The sequence below is a fragment of the Mirounga angustirostris genome, unplaced genomic scaffold, assembly GCF_029215605.1.
Source record: "Mirounga angustirostris isolate CCGP_5_RB_7025 unplaced genomic scaffold, mMirAng1.0.hap1 SCAF_12, whole genome shotgun sequence".
Lineage (NCBI taxonomy): Eukaryota > Metazoa > Chordata > Mammalia > Carnivora > Phocidae > Mirounga > Mirounga angustirostris.
The window spans coordinates 59,673,177-59,693,844 of NW_026991720.1; the positions used below are offsets into that span (position 1 = coordinate 59,673,177).

At 34.1% G+C, this 20,668-nt stretch overlaps 1 protein-coding gene across 3 annotated transcripts in view; it reads left to right on the forward strand.

The window, feature by feature from the left end:
- Positions 1-20,668, forward strand: part of DGKB (diacylglycerol kinase beta) — a 725,959-nt gene that overhangs the window by 518,111 nt on the left and 187,180 nt on the right. For all 3 annotated transcript variants that reach the window (XM_054505270.2, XM_064575197.1, XM_064575198.1), the window contains 2 exons: positions 2,876-2,966; positions 12,934-13,129. In XM_054505270.2, the coding sequence (XP_054361245.1) occupies positions 2,876-2,966; positions 12,934-13,129 (287 nt within the window). The remainder of the gene's footprint in view (positions 1-2,875; positions 2,967-12,933; positions 13,130-20,668) is intronic.

A 20,668-nucleotide genomic window follows, 5' to 3' on the forward strand; every position in this document is an offset into this window, starting at 1 on the left:
AAGAAGTCTTGTGTGTGTATATATGTGTGTGTGTGCATATGTGTGTGTGTGTGTGTATATACATATATATATTTAATTTCCAAACTGCAATACAGTATTCATTAGAACCCTGATAGAACCTGTCATAATATAAACCTAAAGCCTTTCTTTTGCTGGAGTAATGCTCTGATATTCCCACATGTACACTTAGAAATAACTTTGGTATGGTAGAAATTAGTACAATCTAGTAATATGATTAGATTCCTATCGGTGCTATCTCATTTACGCTCCTTGGATTGAGCCTCTCTTCTCCATTTCCCTCCCCACTTGGTTGAGGCCTTCAATGATATTTCATTTGTACTATTCCAACAGCCACATTTCTGTTCACACTACCAGCATTCAACATTTTAGCCCTCTTACTCATTTCTGCTAAACTTATTGCTCATATAACAGAACTGGCTATGTCACTTGACTGGTAATAAACTTCTGTCAGCATCCTATTAATCTAGAATATCAGGTCCAAACCCCTTAACTTGACATACGCGTTCTGAAACAGACCCTTGTTAGCTCATACCCAGCATTCTCTTAAGTCATTCTGCACTCCTAAAACTGCCCAGAACTTGTCTTTCTTCTTTGTTTGCCTCCTTTGACTTAACCAATGCAAATGTCACCTTCTCTTCTAAAGCTCTCTGGACCCTCCCAGGTAAAAGTAGTTGACTCACTGAAATGTTTCCCCATAACACTTGGCTCATATTTTTGTAGAGCATTAACTTTTTTTTTTTTTTCCAAGGTTTTTCTTTTTTTTTTTTTTTTTTTAAGATTTTATTTATTTATTCATGAGAGACAGAGAGAGAGAGGCAGAGGGAGAAGCAGGCTCCCAAGGAGCAGGAAGCCCGATGCGGGACTCGATCCCAGGACCCTGAGATCATGACCTGAGCCGAAGGCAGACGCTCAACCATCTGAGCCACCCAGGCGCCCGAGCATTAACTTTTTAATGAACTTATATGCCCATCATCTTACAACGTTCTGAGTTCCTTGGAGACAAAGATAATTGTATTCATATTTATATATTTAGAACTTATTACAGTAGCATATGGAAGTTGCTGTCCTTGCTAAATATTTGTTGAATGAATGAATGGATGAGTAAATGAATCCAGGAAGGTCTGGATAAAATGCTAACGCAAAAATGTTAGTAGAAAACTTGCTGAATGTAGAAAGACAATTCCAAACAGTCATAAAACATCTGCTTATTATTATTCTAAGGTTGTCTCAAAACTACTGCATATGACGAGTATTTCTCTCTTGATTTATTGAGTAACATGTTTTCATCAGAATGATGAGTCAATAGGAAAATATTTTTAATTTTTGTAACTTCAGTCAGTGAATAAATTTGTAAAATTACATATATTCTCTGAAGCAGATATTTGCATTAATTTAATATAAATTTGCATGTAGGCTTAGGCCCACAGATCTTGATGTTAAATGTTTGCCCCTGTTCTATCAAATTAGCTATCATCTATTTTTAACTACTCAGATATATGAACTCAGGTCATAACTCAAGGAAAATATTCTCTAGAAAAGAATGAGGGTTCATGGTACCAGAATCCTAGGAATAGGAAATTTTCAGATTATTGGCACAGGTAAGGCAATTGATACAAGAAAGGCTAGTGAAAATTATGTAAGGAAATAAGATCTTGTATGAGGCTGTATTACTGAATATGTCTAGGTAAATGAGATTACTTTTATAATTTGTAGTTTCATATCACAGAACTCTATTCAACACAGTGTAATAATAAACACTGAATTAGGTTCCATATTGTTTACCATAACAAATAATAGGGCTGAATTAAATAGTAAGGTCCTTGCGAAATATATTGTTGAAATGTTTTATGTTGTAATGTGAAAAGCACATATCAATATTTCTAAGTCAAAAAGAGTAATATAATATGAGAGGTAGATTTGAATATGACAAAAATTTTTGTTTTGCCTGTATGTGTGAAAACATGTATCTCCTTTTACCTGTATTTTCTTCTAATTAAGGGCATAAAACCTTGTTAAAATATGTATAATTAAAAACTGCATTTTTTTCATGAGAATGAATTTTTAAATCCAGTATTGGGTAATATAAAAATCTAGTCAGTCCTTGTAAAATTACATTAAATGATCATAAATTTATTTACCAGGCACAAAGAAAGAGATTGTTATTGGGTCATGGAAGAAAATAAATTTTGATACTGAAATATTTTAAACCATATTTTCTTTGTAACTCTTGTTATATTGATAAAATACTATTACCACTTCTTTAGTTCTTGTATATTGTATCATAATTTCTCACTATTATTCATAGAAAGGTGGACACTATCTTAAAAAATAATGAATAGTTATCCCAAAGTTACTAAATTTTAGCTTTATGGATAACTACGATTTTTTTCTTTTTAATATGCTATCCAATCATGCCAATTTCTAATGAATACGTAACTATCAAGAAAAATTTAGCATAGTTAGCTTAATCTTGTTTTTCTCATAAAAAGCCCCAGTTGTTTTTTCTCTTTATGATTACAGAGTGGCTGGTCTAAATCAAGTTGTCTAAGATCAAGCTAAGATTTATAAGCACTAAAATCATATTTTAAAACCTGAGCAGCCAATATATAGAAAAGTCAAAGGTATACTTGAATCTGTCAGATCAACACATTCCTGTAATTCCCTCAGGGGCAATCATACAGTTTGACACCAACATTTAAGCTTTGAAAATTATGTGACCATCTATTACATTATGAATGTTATATGTCCTCAAACCTTTTTTATGACTTATAATACAAGACAGGGCTACTTAATTTTAAAAAATCCCTTCTGTTATTGATAATTGCCTAAGCTGCTTCTTCCTTTCCTTTTCCAGAATGAAGAACAAATTTTGGTATTTTGAGTTTGGCACATCTGAAACTTTCTCAGCCACCTGCAAGAAGCTACATGAATCTGTAGAAATAGAAGTAAGAAAAATTAATTATATTTTGTAATACAATGAAATGACTTGAGTTTGGTTATCAATATGTTTATTCCAGCCCATGTAAGGAGTTATGCTTTGAGCAATCCACATAGCTTTAACTCACAATTCTAAAATTTCATTTCTATCACTTATTGGGACTCTAGCACTCTGAATTATTAGCATAAAGTTAAGTTTTGAGTATGAGTTGTTTTAATACAGTATTAAAGGATGAGAGGTGGAACAATGGAGAAGTTTAGAACTCAATGGAGAAGTTACTAGGCATAGTGTGGATAGAAAAATGTAAAATAAAGGAAAGTATTTGAAGAGAAAAAAAAATTACAAGATACATACAAAAAAAAAAAACAAACCCTTATTTCAGTCTCAATATCTTATAACCTTTAAAACACAGTTTGCAGAAATTGTACTTACTTTCATGAATAAAGGTTAAAAAAATACTTTTTCATTCCATTCCCTTTCATTAACTAGATTTTTCTCAGTTCCTGAGGTTGCCATTTCCCCATTACATTTATAGGAAGTGGAAAAGCCAAAAAGAGAGAGCAAAGATAGCAAGAAAAGACACACTTTGAAAAGATTTGGAGCAAATAGGTCTACCAAAAAAATATAGATACAGTACGACTAAAATTTTTGGAGATGGGTTATAATAGAAAATGACTTAGTTTTATTGAGGGATTTTAGGGGGTAAAGAAAAAGGAAAAGTTATATTTTGATGAGTGGCAAAGACAAACCAAAGGAATAGAATTATGAAACCAGAATACCTAATGATATGATTTGTGAAATATTGGCTTCAACACTTTTTATTTTAAAAATAAATGCATAACTTGTCTACTGAGACCTAAATCATTAGTGGCACATACTCAGGTAATAAGTTTGGTAAACAAAAGTAGTTATGGACCCGTTAGATCATAATGGCCTGGCTAAGTTTTTCATTATTCTAGCTTTCTAATTCACTGTTAAATGATAATGAGAGCAAAAGTGGCACTATTTCAAAATGTAACATTTTTTGGAATTTTGGGTGGATAAATTGAAGTAGAAGTAGAATTGATGATCTTGGAATGGAAAATACCCTTCTTGACTGAATCAAATCATAACCCCAAAAAAGGAATATAATCACAAAAGATGAAGGATTTGGGCTCAACATCGACTTTCTGTGATTAGTATTCATCAAGATTTATATATGTATATATTTATATACATCTGTAGAGAGTGATATATTTAGGTAATTATATATGTGCATATATATTTATAAAAAATAAAAATATCCCTTTACCTTTAAAAATCATTACTTTAAAAAATTCTTAATATAGTGGATTTTGATCCTTTCTTACCTTCAGAAACCTATGCTCAAAGACAATCTGTAGCAGAAGGCAAAAATGAAAAAAAAAGTATGGCCTCTGGTTGAATGTAGGGTGGATACTCTGAAACCTCTTGCACCTCTCCTTACCTCATCCTACCACTAAATACAGATTGAAAAAAAAAGTTGAACTAGGAGAAATGGATGTTCCATGGATAGGAAAACTCAGTATTGTCAAGATGTCAGTTCTACCCACCTTGATCAGTTGATTCAAAACAATCTCAGTCAAAATCCCAGCAATTTGTGCGTGTGTGTGTATGTGTGTGTGTATCAATAAACTGATTCTAAAGTTTATATAGAGAGTCAAAAGACCCAGAATGGCCAACGCAATGTTTAAGGAGAACAAAGCTAGAGGGCTGATACTACCTGACTGCAAGCCTTACTATAAAGCTACCATAATGAAGACGGTGCAGTGTTGGTTAGAGAACAGATGAATTGATCAGTGGAGCAGAATAGAGAACCTAGAAATAGACCCACCCCATAAATACACTCAGCTGTCTTTGACAAAGGAAGACAGACAATGCAATGGAGTAAAGGAGGTCTTTTTAACTAATGGTGATGGAACAACTGGATATTTGTGGAACAAAAAAAAAATCTAAAAAAATGAATTCACCTTTAACAAAAATGAGCTCAAGATGGATCACAGACCTAAATGTGAAATGTGCAACTGTAAAATTTCTAGAAGATAACATAGGAGGAAACCTAGATGGCCTTGGGTATGGTGATGTCTTTTTGGACACAACACCAAAGGCACGATCAGTGGAAAAAATAATTGATAAGCTGGACTTCACTGAAATTAAAAAAACTTCTGCTCTGTCAAAGACAATGTCAAGAGAATGCGAAAACAAACCACAAACAGAAAATAATAATTGTGAAGGTATGTCTGATAAGAGACTGTTAATCCAAAATACACAGACTCTTAAAAACTTAATAAGGAAATAAACAACCCCATTGAAAAAAAATCACCAAAAAAGATATACAGATGGCAAATAAACATGAAATGATGCTCTACATCATGTCATCAAAGAAATGCAAATTAAAACAATAATGAGATACAATTCTGTACCTATTAAATTCCTGAAAACACCAAATGCTGGTAATGATGTAGAGCAACAGGAACTCTCATTTATTGCTGGTGGGAATGCAAAATGGTACAGCCACTCTGGAAGACAGTTTGGTGGTTTGTTACAAGACTGAACTTACTCTTATCATATGATCCAGAAGTCATGTTCCTTGGTATTACCCAAAGGAGCTGGAAACTTATGTCAACACAAAAAGCCGGACATGGATGTTTATAACAGTTTAATAATTGCCAAAATTTGGAAGCAAACAAGAGGTCCTTCAGTAGGTGAGTAGAGAAATAAACTATGGTACTTCCAGACAATGGAATATTATTCAGTGCTAAAAAGAAATTAGCTATCAAGCCTTGAAAAGATGTGGAGGAAACTGAAATGTTTTCCTAAGTGAAAGAAACCAATTTGAAAGAGCTGCATACTGTTATGATACCAACATATGACGTTCTGGAAAAGGTAAAACTGTAAGACACTAAAAAGATCACTGGTGGCGAGGGGTTGTAATGGGAGGGTCAGATGAAGAAGCAGAGCAAAAAGGATTTTAGGGCAGTTATAATAATCTGTAAAATACAGTGATGGTGGATAAATCTCATTATATATTTGTTCAAACCCAAAGAGTAAACGGCAAGAGTGAAGCTTAACATAAACCATGGACTTTAGGTGATTGTGATGTGTCAATGTAGGTTCATCCATTGTAATAAATGCACCACTCAGTTGGGGATGTTGATAAATGGGGAGGCTGTGCATGTCGAGGGAGGCAGGGGGTAGATGGGAAATCTCTGTACCTTCCCTTCAATTCTGCAGTGGACCTTAAGCTGCTCTAAAAAAATAAAGTCTAGATCTAGAGTATAATATGTATGTCAAAAAATTTTTAAAAAAATGATTAAGGAAATATAACCAAGGACATTTGAATGAAAATAAAAAGTTATGGGGCTCCTGGGTGGCTCAGTCGGTTAAATGTATGACGCTTGATTTTGGCTCAGGTCATCTCAGGGTTGCGAATCTAGCCCCAGATCAGGCTTCATGCTGGCCATGGAGCCTACGTAAGAGTCTCTCTCTTTTTCTCCCTCTGCCCCTCCCCCTCTTCCTGCACGCACACATGCTCTCTGTCTCTCTCTTAAAAAAAAAAAAAAAAAAATTAATGATAAATTGAGTGGTTTTGTTCCACAGAGCTTTTTACATTTTATAGAAAAATTATTTAGAATCTTCTCCAAGAAATCTGGACAACTAGAATAAGTTATTCTTCCTAGGGTCGTGCTTCTATAAGCCCTCCAAGTCTGGCTTCCCAGCTCTGCATTTCCTGGCTTATTCTGGTGCCCATTGCATTAGCATTTATAAATCAGAACCAGCACTGTGCCTTCCCCACTTTATTGTTGCATATCTTGAAAATACTGTTATAATGTTACATATTTATCTCAATTCTAAAACTCGGGGAGGTGTATGTGTGTTTGTGTATAGATCATAATGCAAAACCTGCTTCTCCACTCACTTTTTAATGAATCCAGTCTATCATATTAGCAAAATATGCCTTTTTACCCTCAAGGTTGCTTTATAATTAGATATAACAAAAACATCAACTTGGAAACTTGATTCTGTTTGCTGTTGCTCCCTACTTGGCCTAAAATTATACCAATAATGATTTGAAAATATATAACAGAGGATAAAAGTACGAGAGTACCTCAAGTAGATATATGTTTTATTAGCAGCTTCTTCAAAACAATTTGCTGTGTGACCCTTTATTTCACTTTTCTCTTTAATATAGGAAACTTTTTCCAAGGGGGTGAATATTTGGAAATGATTGAGTATCATGGGATAATAGTTGATAATAATAATAGCTAATGTTTTAGCTATTATTAATTATACCTGATTTTTGGTATAAGCAATGTATATACATTATCTGATTTAAGTCTTTGTCAAAATCCTATCAATCAGAGAGATTCTAAAATATCTCCACTATAGAGAGAAGCAGATGAGCATTTTATTTAATAATTTAAGAGTAACAAGAATTGTATTGCTGCCAAAATGTTTAAATCTAAGGAAATAAATAAATTGGAAATTATATATACATATATAATAATGTATATACATATATATGGCAAGATATATATGATATATATAACATATATTCATAATATGCATACATATATATGGTGTGGAAGAGAGAATAACAAAGTTGAAATTTTCAAAATTAAAAATTTCAATTATCGGGCGCCTGGGTGGCTCAGTCGTTAAGCGTCTGCCTTCGGCTCAGGTCATGATCCCAGGGTCCTGGGATCGAGTCCCACATCGGGCTTCCTGCCCGGCAGGAAGCCTGCTTCTCGCTCTCCCACTCCCCCTGCTTGTGTTCCTGCTCTCGCTATCTCTCTCTCTGTCAAATAAATAAATAAAATCTTTAAAAAATTTTTTTTCAATTATCCTTTAACTTTGTTACAAAAGATAAAGAACTAATAGAAGAAAAAACTTTAAATTTACAAGATACTATGTTAAAAACAAAGTTTGTATTAAACTATTTGGGGCATAGATGTACACCTAAGAATCTCAGGTCAACATCTGGGATTGAAGTTATAAAGTTTGTGGACTTCTAATTTGTTCCATGTACCAGGCAAAATTCATGAGAAAATAAAATAGCCCGTTCTCCAAAGTATTTCAGTCTTTTGGTTGTCATTTAGACTGGGAAGGATGGTATATTTTAAGATTTAGAATTTCCATTCTAAAGTACTAGGATTTGTTTTAATGATTAATTACTTCTATAAAACCAAAATGATGTCAAGAATTAACAGTGCAAAAAGCATCAGGGATACAAAATAAAATAGGAGGATTCTACAGTTAAGATTGTTATTACCCAGTAATCTGGAAAACACAGAGCTTCTAAAGGCAATGGGGCAGACTTTCATAGCTCATTCTCTGCCCCACATATCACAATTACCCTGGATGCTCTTTCAACACATATTTAGAGTACCTGAGCCTGGTCTTCGCCATACCAAACCACAGTCTGGGGCTGGAGAAGTGAAACTGTGAATGGATATTTTTTTAAACCACTTTATTGAGGCATGGTTGACATACAAAGGGCTGTACATATGTAATGTATACAACTTGATGTGTTTGAGTATAAGTATGTACCCATGAAACCATCACCACAATCAGTGACATTATTATATCCATCACATGCCCTTTGTGTGTGTGTGCGCACGTGCACGCACGTGTGTGTGTGTGTGTGTGTGTGTGTGTGTGTGAGATAAGAACACTTAAAAGATCTATCCTCTCTTCTAAAGCTTCCCAGGTGATTTTTTTTTTTTTGCCAATGAATTTGTAGAAACAATAATGAAAAGAGACAATAAAAGTGTGGACCTCAACAACGATGGTCACTAAAAACAAAAGTTGAGCTCATTGACCCCAAACATAAAAAATAACTCCTTATTCCAGAAAAGAATAAGAAATGTAGTGGGGGTGGGGCACAGTGTTATTTTATTAGGATAAAACAGCGTAATTTTTCTTAGGAGAATGAGGAAGAAATGAAACAAGGAAAAAGGGGGCGAATGACCAAAAGGTGAATATTCTCTTCTGTGTTTACCAGAGGTTATTTTTAATAAGATAATTTCTGGTGAGAATTCCAATATCCCAGCAATAGTGTCTTGCTTTCACAGAATCTACTAAAAGAGGAAAACATGTAAACCCAGACTGGTTTTCTGCTCATATTTAAGGCTAGCGCTGGATATCTTGAGGCAGCGGTATTTTATTATTATCAACATGTTGAGCAACTGTGTGTGTGCCTGCGGTGCAGGCCTCAGATTGTCCTCTTTTCCGGGTTTGCTTTCATCTTTCTCTTGCTGACCTACCAGCTTCCGTTCTGCTCTGAGAGCTGTCTTGTGATTACCCACAATCAACACTTCCATCACCACCACTGGACTGCCAGCTAATAGTAAACTGACCTAAAAGGCATGTCCTGAGCCCCTGTATCACACTGTGTTTTGTAGATAAAACTTACAAAATGCATTTCAAAAAGCATCAAACTTACAGAGGACCACAGCCCTCAAGTGTCAGAAGAGACACTGTTCGGCCATTAACGTGTACATGTGTATTTTAATTTGTAGATTTGCCGCCGTTGTTTTCCGCAAACACATACATAATCTTGTCTTATGAATTACATGTGAATTTGCAGAAACTCTTAAAAATCGGGCTTATGTGAGTCATTTTACTCCATGCTATTTTATACAATGAACAGAGCAATGTTTTTACTTTTGATTAAATACAATTAGGTTATGATTTTTATCTGACCTGGGCATAGAATTAAACTCATTATGGAAAAAAAATATTTATGGTGTATCATTAATTGTATCTCATCAAATTTATCCACACTTACAGCTGTCCAAAGTTCCTCACAATTTTGAATTTTTCTATCAAATGACATGCTAACTGAATCTGAAATAATACACTTATTTTAAAAAAGTTTGTCTTTAACACCTCTGTATAGTATGGTGCAAAGTATGCTTATAAATGAGGATTAAAATACATTGGCAGAAGAATTTAAATCACCTTCCTTTCTTTTAAGTAAATTTGTCTCTGGAATAAGATCTTCCATTTTAAAACTGAAGAGAATGGACAATGGCCTCACAGAATTGCAGTCTGCAAATAGCTCCCATAGTACTACATGTTAACGACCTTTTTTCTACATAATAAAAATATTCAGGATTTATTGACTAACCAAGGCTGTTAGCTTTTAAGCTTTTATATTCTTTTCCTCTGTAGCTACCTTTTTAAAAATCATAAATCTTCAAAGCAGATGAAAATATTATCTGACACAGTATTCTAACTTGTTCCTTCACCTCAGTTTTTATTTCCATGCACTCAATTGGTATGCTTCAGTTCCTGGTCTCCATCAGAGCTAGCTCCGAAATTTTCCAGACTAATGAACATAATGTTAAAGCAAACGGAGGAAGGTAACCTGGGGTCAAGAACTAGTGGAAACAAATCATTAATAAATAGCAATTTATGTAACTACGTTGTCCTGCTCTCCTAGGAACCTCAGTGTCCATCAGTCCTTCTTCGGGAACTTGAGGGTTTTTTTGTTTTGTTTTGTTTTTGTTTTTTCATTTTTCTGAAAAGCTGCTCACTCCGTTTCCTTGAAACTACACGTGATAAGACTCCGAAGAGTGAAAACACGAATAATAGTATACGCTGATGTTTTTCAGCTGTCACATGGAACTCCCCTGGTTCAATTAAAACAAAAAGCCTATTTGCAACTGCTCTCCTTTGCTGCAGATGAACAAAGGAATACTCCTTCACTAATTCTGAAAGTAACTTGTCACAGTGGGGTTCTAAGGCCTAGTCAAATAATTGTCTTAGTGTACTGCCTGCTGTGTTCAATACTGAGTGAAAATGGAAGCCCGGCCCTAACTCTAGCTTATTTCACAATTCTTCTGTTATTTAAATGATTTTAGTCAGTTTGGGGAAAGCCAGACCTTTATAAATTAACAGCAGGGAAATACCAAAGGTGTCAGGTTGCATATTTATTATCTTTTTCGTGTAATACTTAAATATGTATTAAGAAGTGACTGACATAAATTAGGCAGATTTCAGAAGCCACAGGCCGTGGCTTGTAGAGGACCCCCTTCTGCTTGACATTTCATCCTTGTCAAAGATCAAATTATTTTAATTTAGGCTGCAAATTATAAGGAATGAAGACTTCTTTGTGGGAATTCCCTGTGGTAATCTGACTTTTGTTGTTACTGCTGCTTGTCAGTGTGCAAAAGATATAATATGCATGCAAATAAGGTTAAAAAATATGTACTATCTAATTATCCAGCCAGTACATTCCACTTGAAGACAGTGGGAGGCCTGACACACAGTATGTGTTTGATTCATTGAGGCCTGCAGGGTATTTACACAAGATTACTTTTAATTATGAAATTAATATCTGTTTATCTAGAATATATAGCAGTAAGTGAGTATACACATGAGCAGAATTCTTTAGTAAAAAGAAATCATCTTAATTTAATACGAGAAAAGGAGGAAAAAAATCGCCTGTTTCTAGGGGGAAAAAAAGGCATCATCCAGACCTCGGTTTCACCCCTTTTGAAACAAATTGAATGAAAACTTGGCACCTTCCCTAGAATTTGTTTCTTGCCCTGCCAAGTAGACTCAAGATGTGTTGCTTTATTTCACAGTTTTTATATTTTAGTGAACAAGATGCAGTATTAGATTCAGTACGAAGAGGCAAATGTGGAAAAAGAGCGGTTTTTTTGTTTGTTTTTTTGTTTGTTTGTTTTTTCATTTTGGTGGAACATTATCTCTTCTAGGTTCAAAAATCATCATTGCCATGAGAAAGAGAAAGATGAAGTCAGTATCAGTGTTTTGTTTTGTTTCTGAAATAAGATGTAGCAAATAATAGTCCCACCGCAAATATACTTCAGTCTAGGAAATGCATATCCCTAACAAATTTCTCTGCAAAACAAAGAGTTATAAATTTGCATCTCTTCTCCTATCAGCTTACTTACAACTGACAGAGGGAGAACGATATCTGGGATGCATTTATAATAAGTACCACCTTTAGAAACTTCAAAGCAAATGAATAAATAAGTAATAATTCCAAAAGTACAGTATGGCCTTGCACTCTTCACACATGTCCATCAGCGGAAATGGACAGAAAATTCAAAAGATTAAAAAGTGGCCACTCTGAATATCACAAAACATTGTCTGTTACCAAGTTTCATATTTTTCACAATCAAAAGGGTGTTTTGTCACCAGGCAAACAACAACAAAAAATCTGGCTGATTGATTATTTTCATTTCTCAATCTATTGTTACAGCTAGAGAGTAAGGGTGGGTTGGACATTGCTTCTGCTGTTCTTGGCATTTCTCTCACTCAGCCTCACTGGTCCTCCATGTTCGCTTAGACAACAGTGCCTCTTATGGCCTGTAACACTGTGCTTGGAACTTAATCTAGTACAAGAAACCATCCTTGGCCACTCTGACATGATTCAGGTCTCTTTGAACTGGTGTTTTTGACTTTAGTTTTTTCCCCCAAATTGTATTAAGCCACTTCTTTCTCTGCCCAAACAAGTGATACCACGAATTATGAATTCTGGTTCCTTACTTTGCCCCCAATAGTGGCTTGCAGTATGTTCTAACTAGGAGGCAGTCATTAAAATTTCTGCCTGAACATTGAGCAGACTTCTTAGACTCAACCTCTTTTGTAACACATGAGAAATTTGTGGCTGGTTATGCAGACACTAATGTGTGTCCTTCCCAATGGTTTTTTGTAAACAGAGATAGACTGATGATTTAATTTGATCATGTTTAAAGACATGTTTAAATGATAACTGATTAATGTTTGTGGCTGCTTTATCTTTTATATTGACATTTAGAGTAGTGATTTAAGTGTTCTTAAAAGGTCTATTTAAATATGGCAGGATTTTGGACTTAAAAACTCCTATTGAAAGATAAGGAAATGCAAAAGAGGAAATCAAGGAAAAAAGATCAAATATCTTACTGTTTCTGTTTTTTTTTTTTTTTCTTTTCACTGATCAGTGTGATGGAGTACAAATAGATTTAATAAACATCTCCCTGGAAGGAATTGCTATTTTGAATATACCAAGCATGCATGGTGGATCCAATCTTTGGGGAGAGTCTAAGAAAAGACGAAGCCATCGCCGAATAGAGAAAAAAGGGTCTGACAAAAGGACCACACTCACAGATGCGAAAGAATTGAAGTTTGCAAGTCAGGGTAAGTTTTCTTAAATTTAATTAAAATATATCATAATATATTCTAAAATCATATATAAACTGGCAATATTTTTCATGTTTTTTTTTCCCATTATTCTCCTTCTTTGGATTTCATTCTGTTTATTCTCCTTCCCACAGAAAACAGAATACGTGTGGGTATTTAGTGGATAATAATGTAGGATATATTGCACATTAAGTTCTGAAATGTGATCATCTTGGTCAGGATGTTTGAGTTGTTGTAACAAGGGCCTCGTTAAGGCTTTCCGATGTTGTGTTGCAAGATTTTTTAGTATTGGCTGTGTTCACTCAGGCTGGGACATCAAAGCTATCTTACATTAAGCTGTTGTTCTAAGTACCACGTAGAATGACATGTTTAAATACCCCACAAAAAATTTTGGTTATCTGTGGCTATTTTTCCAGAAATTTTATAACAACAATGAGGAGACCTGGGAAACAGATCAAAAAAGACTAGCAAAATGGGAGAGAATAGCTGTGCATCAGAATTTCCAATTTCATTGTAATGTAGGTCACACTCAGACATGACAACTAATTCTTGTTGATAGATTTTATAGACAGAGATCTCAAATTGGTAGTATTCTAATAATTAGTCATGCCCCAATAGTTTTTGTGTATTTCAGAATCTACCTAATTAATACTATTGATGCCATTCAGATAGCCAAGAAATTATCTTGGCCAGCTCAGTGTAGCAAAGGCAAAATATGGAGAGGTTGGCCCCTTTATGGGCCCAAGAAAAATAGTAAAATAAATATATTTAAAAAATAAATAACAAAAAAATTGTGAAGATGGTTGGTAGGCTTGATGGTGGTAGGACACGGCTTTATCTTTCAGTGTCTTCAGGTATCTGATTCAAGGTCTGGTAGCCAGCAGTTACTTCTGTTATATGGAATATAGTGACCATGAGCATGACAAAGATTGACAGAGAAAGTATTAGTTATTATTCTCTTGAAGAAGTGCCTATTACAACCTGTCAATGACAGAAGCTTTTGAAGTCCCTTAAATATATAGGTAATCCTAAAGAAGTAAATTCTGAAGAGTCATGTAATTTAGTACAAGCAAATTTATACCAACTTATTTAAAATGCTTCATAGTCAGAGTGAATATAACATATGGAAACATGGAGAAAAATGGTTTTTTTGAAGGAGAAATATATAGAAGAAATGAGTAGGTTTATGCCATATGGATTTTAAAATATAGAGTATTAGATATAATTATTATTTCCTAGGGGTTATTGACATTAATATTGTATTTATATTTAAATGTAAGATTAATAGCTTTCTAAGAAGATTAATAAAACAGAGTAATATAGTCCATATAATTAAAAAAAAGTTTTATATATGTCTATAACAATTTTAAATTTTTTAATGTGGTCACTACATACCAATACTTGGCATGTCCTTTGCATGTTAATAATCCATATATAAATCTGATTTATTGTCAATGTTCAGCTGCCAACTATGTTTGCCTATTGAGCTATTGAAGTTTATAAGACTCATGATTATGCTCAACCAGGACAAGTGTCTATATAACCCCTATGGTGCTTACTGCAGGCTTGCTATTTGCTGGCCTCACTCATGCCCCTCTCTGTATCTTTCTTTGGTAATACACATTTGAAATAAAGCACAGACATATCAGCCAGAAGGATTGTCATAGACTGTCATCGCCTATAACTGTACGAAAAGACCTCTCTTCCCATTTTGTCTTCTTACTTAATGTTGTGGAACTATTCGGGCTAAGTCTCCATAAATTTGGTGAAGGAGAAAAGTGGGAACCTGTAGGGTTTGTGACATGAATACATTTTTTCTCAGTACAAAGGTAGGGAAAAAGAGTAGCAAACAGAGCTTTTGTTTGAAGATCATTGTATGAGCAATAACAGAAATATGTTCATAACTGATTTCGTTCAACTTTTGTTGCCTCTCTTGAAACCGACAATACTAGTATTTTGAGTGTCGTTTTATTTCAAGACAAGGACAATTTCATCACTAAAAATGACCTTATCAGCTGAATATAAAAAATAGACTATATTAACCAGTATTTCCTTTTTATTAATTTTATGTAGATTTTTTTCATGTTGATATATTCGGCAACAAAATAGCCGGATGTATCTCAAAATGCTTCTAAGATTTGATTGCAAATTTATTCTCTTAACCGTAAATGTTATGCTTACTAGTCAGGAAGTGAAATTTACTACTTAAAATATCTGCATAGATCCCTTTCCTAAATGGTACATATTTCTATCACTTGATTTTGTCTTCAATATCTTGACACAAAAACAATAGCATTAAATGTGAGAATCAATCAGTATTTTAAATCTAAATATATTTTCAAATTTATATAAAATGGTTATAAGTATTGACTTTAGAATGAATTATGAAAAATACAATTCTAGTTCAACACGTTTCTTTAGCCCAGACTCACGTTAATATATTTTTCACTCTTAGAAAATATATAAACAAATAAAAAACTTAATATAATTTCCTTTTCAGGAAGTACTTTTTTTTTTTAAAGATTTTATTTATTTATTTATTTGAGAGAGCGAGAATGAGAGAGAGAGAGAGAGCACACATGAGAGGGGGGAGGGTCAGAGGGAGAAGCAGACCCCCTGCTGAGCAGGGACCCCCGATGTGGGACTCGATCCCAGGACTCCAGGATCATGACCTGAACTGAAGGCAGTCGCTTAACCAACTGAACCACCCAGGTGCCCCAGGAAGTACTTTCTTGATATATTAACAAACAACTTTTCTGATATGCTGCTGCAAAAAATTTGAAGTTTAAACTAAATTTTTACTGTATTGAAATGGATGCTTATTTCCATCAACTTTAGAAAGCTTTTGGTGGGGGACAGAGAGTAGGGGAGACATACATAATTAGAGTTTTATAATAAAGATAAATTATTTTATTTAGTAGAAGCATTTAAATTAAGAAATAGGTTTACATTTTTTTCAATTTAAAAACATGTCATAGACCAAAGGTACAGGATCAGGCTTTAGAGCATTAAATCCTCAACTGTATTATGCTGTACTTATCTGGGACTCCTGCACAATTAATTTGTTTGCAGTCTTTGAGGATACTCACAGCATAAGATCAGAGTATCGTCAGTTAATAATTTCACTGGTTGGAAATGGTATGCTTGATTTAACTCAAATTGACCAAAATTATAAGTAATTCATTTAATTACATTATTGTTCTAACAGAATATTCTCGAACAGATGGATGCAATTCTCAAACATACTCAGGCTCCTCTGATTCTGTAGATATTTTCTTTGTGGGTTTGTCTTTTGTGTTTTGTTTCATTTTTGCTTTTGGAAATACAAATAAATGTGTTCTATATAATCGGCATGGTCTCTAAGCACAATTGTAAAGTAGGCCAAGTAGTTGTTTGGTACTCCTGGCCTTCATCCTCAATCTTGCCCGTGACTTTCCGTTGCCGAGTTGATCTTTGCTTCCCCCTCTACTGAAGTAAATCTAGGCCTTGGAAAGATGTCTAATAAATTCACTCATGTTAATGTATAAATGACTGATTGCAGATGAAAGTAGAGGTATTTGCATTTTAAAGGAAATAAAGGCCTTCAGCTAAACCATTATTTTTCAAACTTTGTTACATTGAGTTATAACTGCAGCTCTTCAGAGTTTCTGTAAAAACTTGGTTCAAACTAATTATTGCCATATTTTGGAAGTACAAAAAAACCCCTATAATAAAAACATACTAAGGTGTGCGGCTCTATAGAAACATTTTGTCATATTAGTGACTCTAACAGCATTAAATTCTGTACCAGACAAAAATAACTTCCTGTCTTCCTGCTCCTCATCTTCTTCCTTCTCCATAGATAGGTAAAAAGATAGATATGCATATCTACATGTACACATTTATATACAAATGCACATATAAACAAACAAAGTAAGTAAAAACTGTGCCATTAGTTAGAAAGTCTGTAGCTCTGCAATGGTCATTTAAAAAATATATATCTTTGCATATTTAATGAGAATAATTGTACAAATGGGTACATTACCGCCACAGTGTGTGTGAACCACATACAACTAAAAGGCCCATGAGCTCAGGTACTTCTGTTTGGCATAAGCAATAAACAGTACATAACAATCAAGGGAAGTGAAAACAAAGTGATAATATTTTATTTATTTATTTATTTTTATTATGTTATGTTAATCCCCATACATTACATCATTAGTTTTTGATGTAGTGTTCCATGATTCATTGTTTACGTATAATACCCAGTGCTCCATGCAGAACGTGCCCTCTTTAATACCCATCTCCAGGCTAACCCATCCCCCCACCCCCCTTCCCTCTAGAACCCTCAGTTTGTTTCTCAAACTCCATCGTCTCTCATGGTTCGTCTCCCCCTCCGATTCCCCCCTGTCATTTTTCCATTCCTACTCTCTTCTTTTTTTTTTTTTTTTTAACATATAATGTATTATTTTTTTCAGAGGCACAGGTCTGTGATTCAACGGTCTTACACAATTCACAGCGCTCACCATAGCACATACCTTCCCCAGTGTCTGATGAAAATGGACATGACTTTTTAGAAAATTTCTTGCTCATAAAGAAATTGTATTAGTTAACTACCTCACGGAAATAATAGGTTTGTATTAGCCTATACATCAAGTCTACTTTTATCAGAGATCTGTGGTATAAACATACTCACAACTGCAGCTAAAGAGCCTTTTTATGGTTGAATAACATTCCATTGTATGTATGTATGTGTATATGTATCTATATATGTATACATACATATTTTTTTTATCCAGCGATCGATGGACACTTGAACTGCTTCCCTGTCTTGGCTGTTGTAACTAGTGCTGCTATAAACATAAGGATTCATGTATCCTAAAAAGATACCTTTGAAAAGTATCTTTTAACCAAACAGTGAGGACCTCTCAAGTAATATGAACAGTTTTGAGTTATTCTAAAGGTTTTAGCTTTGAAGATACAAGTCCAACTATTCCACTTTCCAGAAATGAAATGGTGCAAGACAGCCGCATCAGACGTAAAAAGTCCACAGCCTTTACAATCACATACTTGTCTGGATCAGGATATTCTCAGGACTGCACAACCAAAACAAAATGCAGAAATCAATGAAAATAGGATGCTTGGGACACTGCAGCTGTTGATCAGAAAAACTCCCGTTTTTTTTTCATGGATCGACTGTACTAAAAGTGTTCGCAAACTCAACCTCGAACATTTATTTGTACAGATAAAACCTTAGGTTTCTCTTTCATTTATGGATTTTTAAAGTATTGCTTCATTTGAAAAATTAAAAAAAAAAAAGTTGACTGCTTTAAAAAGTTTGAAACCACTGAGCAAAAGTAATTATATTCAAGCCAAAGAGTTTCAGACATTTGCCAGAAGCTACTGGAGACGCTATGGGGGAGCAGCTAGATTTCCTGCTTGAAACCTCATTAACTAGGTGACTGTCCACCACACATATGGATACAACTAGCCAGGTACCAGTCATATAAAAGTTTATTTTAAAAACTAATTAACACGTGATATTATTCATGAAATTTTCAGTGATTTCACTCCCTTTTACCAATGCTAAGTCTTTTATTTGGGGAGAATTTCCCTCAAGTACAGCATGCACTCCACTGATGGAAAATTGAAATGGTTTAAACAGTACACAGATGGATATTTTAAAGGTTAGTAGTTTTTATATGTACGATTATAATTGTTGTCTCTTTATGGTAGAGGATGCTGGGTGGTTGGTTTTTTTTTAAATTTCTAGTTTTAACTTCAATTTTATTTTTGAAATAAATCGAAGCAAAAATAGGGTAAAACCCCAAATGAATAATAATACAGGAGGTATTTGAGTAAGGCCAAGATTGTAAAGATGTGACAAGAAGGAATAAAGTTTAGAAAGTCACACTAAGCTAACATGACAGCTCTCAGTCACCACTTCCTCTCGTTCACACAGCCCTAATTTTGAACATTTATTGTGAACATGCTTTTTCTTCTTCATCGTGCCTACAATTTACTGTGTATCAGTTCCCCAAGAACCAGCTTTTCCATGGACTTTACACTGCCCACGCTCCTCCCCCTCCCTATTTGACGTTCATGCCCTGTGCTAGGGAAGACTAAAACCCTGGTTCTTCTTAGAAGCCAGAGGAGAGAGACTATGCCTCTGACTGACTGTCAAGGAATCTCTCTACATCAAATGGCTTTATTATTATTTTGTTTTTTGAAAACTCTGAGATAGTAGGAAGAAGAAAAAGTCAGTCTAAACCACATTGGTCAAAGAGAATAAACGAGTTGATATCTGAAAACTTGGCAAAACTTGAATTTCTTTTGCCTGTGAAGATAAATAAGGTTAATGGCTCTTTTGTCTCTGTCTTTAAAACGGGAATGGTGGATTCTGAAAGAGTTGAGATTCATCTTTGTGCTCTGTGAATTGTGTTACCTGGATAAGTACACAAATAGCATTTAAATAGTAAGACCCTGACTTTCTATGCCTTGTAGAAGTTACACTTCTCTGAAAGTTGATGGTAAGGGCATTTGTCATCAATTATCAATTTTTCTAGACATTTCTATGGGTTATTTGGGGTAATTTAGAAGGCAGTGTTTTATGTTGTCTAAATATAAACTGCAATATTCATTTTAGAACTGTAGATGATGTATTTGGCATTCAAACACTGGCAAGCAGAACAATTTCCAAGCATTTAAATTCAGTGATTAAATCAATTAAATTTAGAAACAAGAAAAGGATTTCGTGCTGCATTATTATACCTGGCTCTTAAAATTGTTGAAAAAAGATTATGGCATTTGATATGTTACATTTCAAAAAAAATACCTGCATATACTAATACCATGATAATTTTATTGGTTGAAAATAGATCCAAACATTTGCTCTCTAGTAAACTTTATGGAGATGTCTCTCATGAGTTCCTAATCGTATGTTTTCAAACTACCTCCTTTGAAAATTTCCAGCAGTGGCTAATGCAAATAATATCACATACTTCATAAAACTATCTAAATATCTAAGTTTCTGTTTGCAATTGTATATTGAATCATACACCTGGATGTCTTAATGTGATAGCTCCCTATTTTTACAAAAGGCATGCTTTTAAAGTATAAGACAGTAATAAAGAATTAAGGGATATAAAATGTATTTCTTGTATGTAAAAATAGATATGTATTTTTGAAATATAAGACTGTGTACTCTTATCTTTGGCTTAGCTGTCCTATAAAAGCATATATATTATGAATAAGCATTTATGAAATTCCTATTTGTCATGGCACTATAAGACTGCAGAGAAACTGCTAGCCTCCTAAAAATTTGGAAATCAGAAACCATAAATATGAGTAAATGATTATTTATGAACAATTGAAACATCAGATGGCAGACTTTAGGACTAGCATCATTGTCCTTTTTCTCCATGTCCAACAGTCAGATTTTCAAAATCTGACATGGAGTATTCTAGAAACAAAGTCTGGCATGTAATATAATTCTGGGAACAAAATCTGACATGTCGTATAATTCTAGAACTTCTTATAGTAAAATTGGTAAGTCCA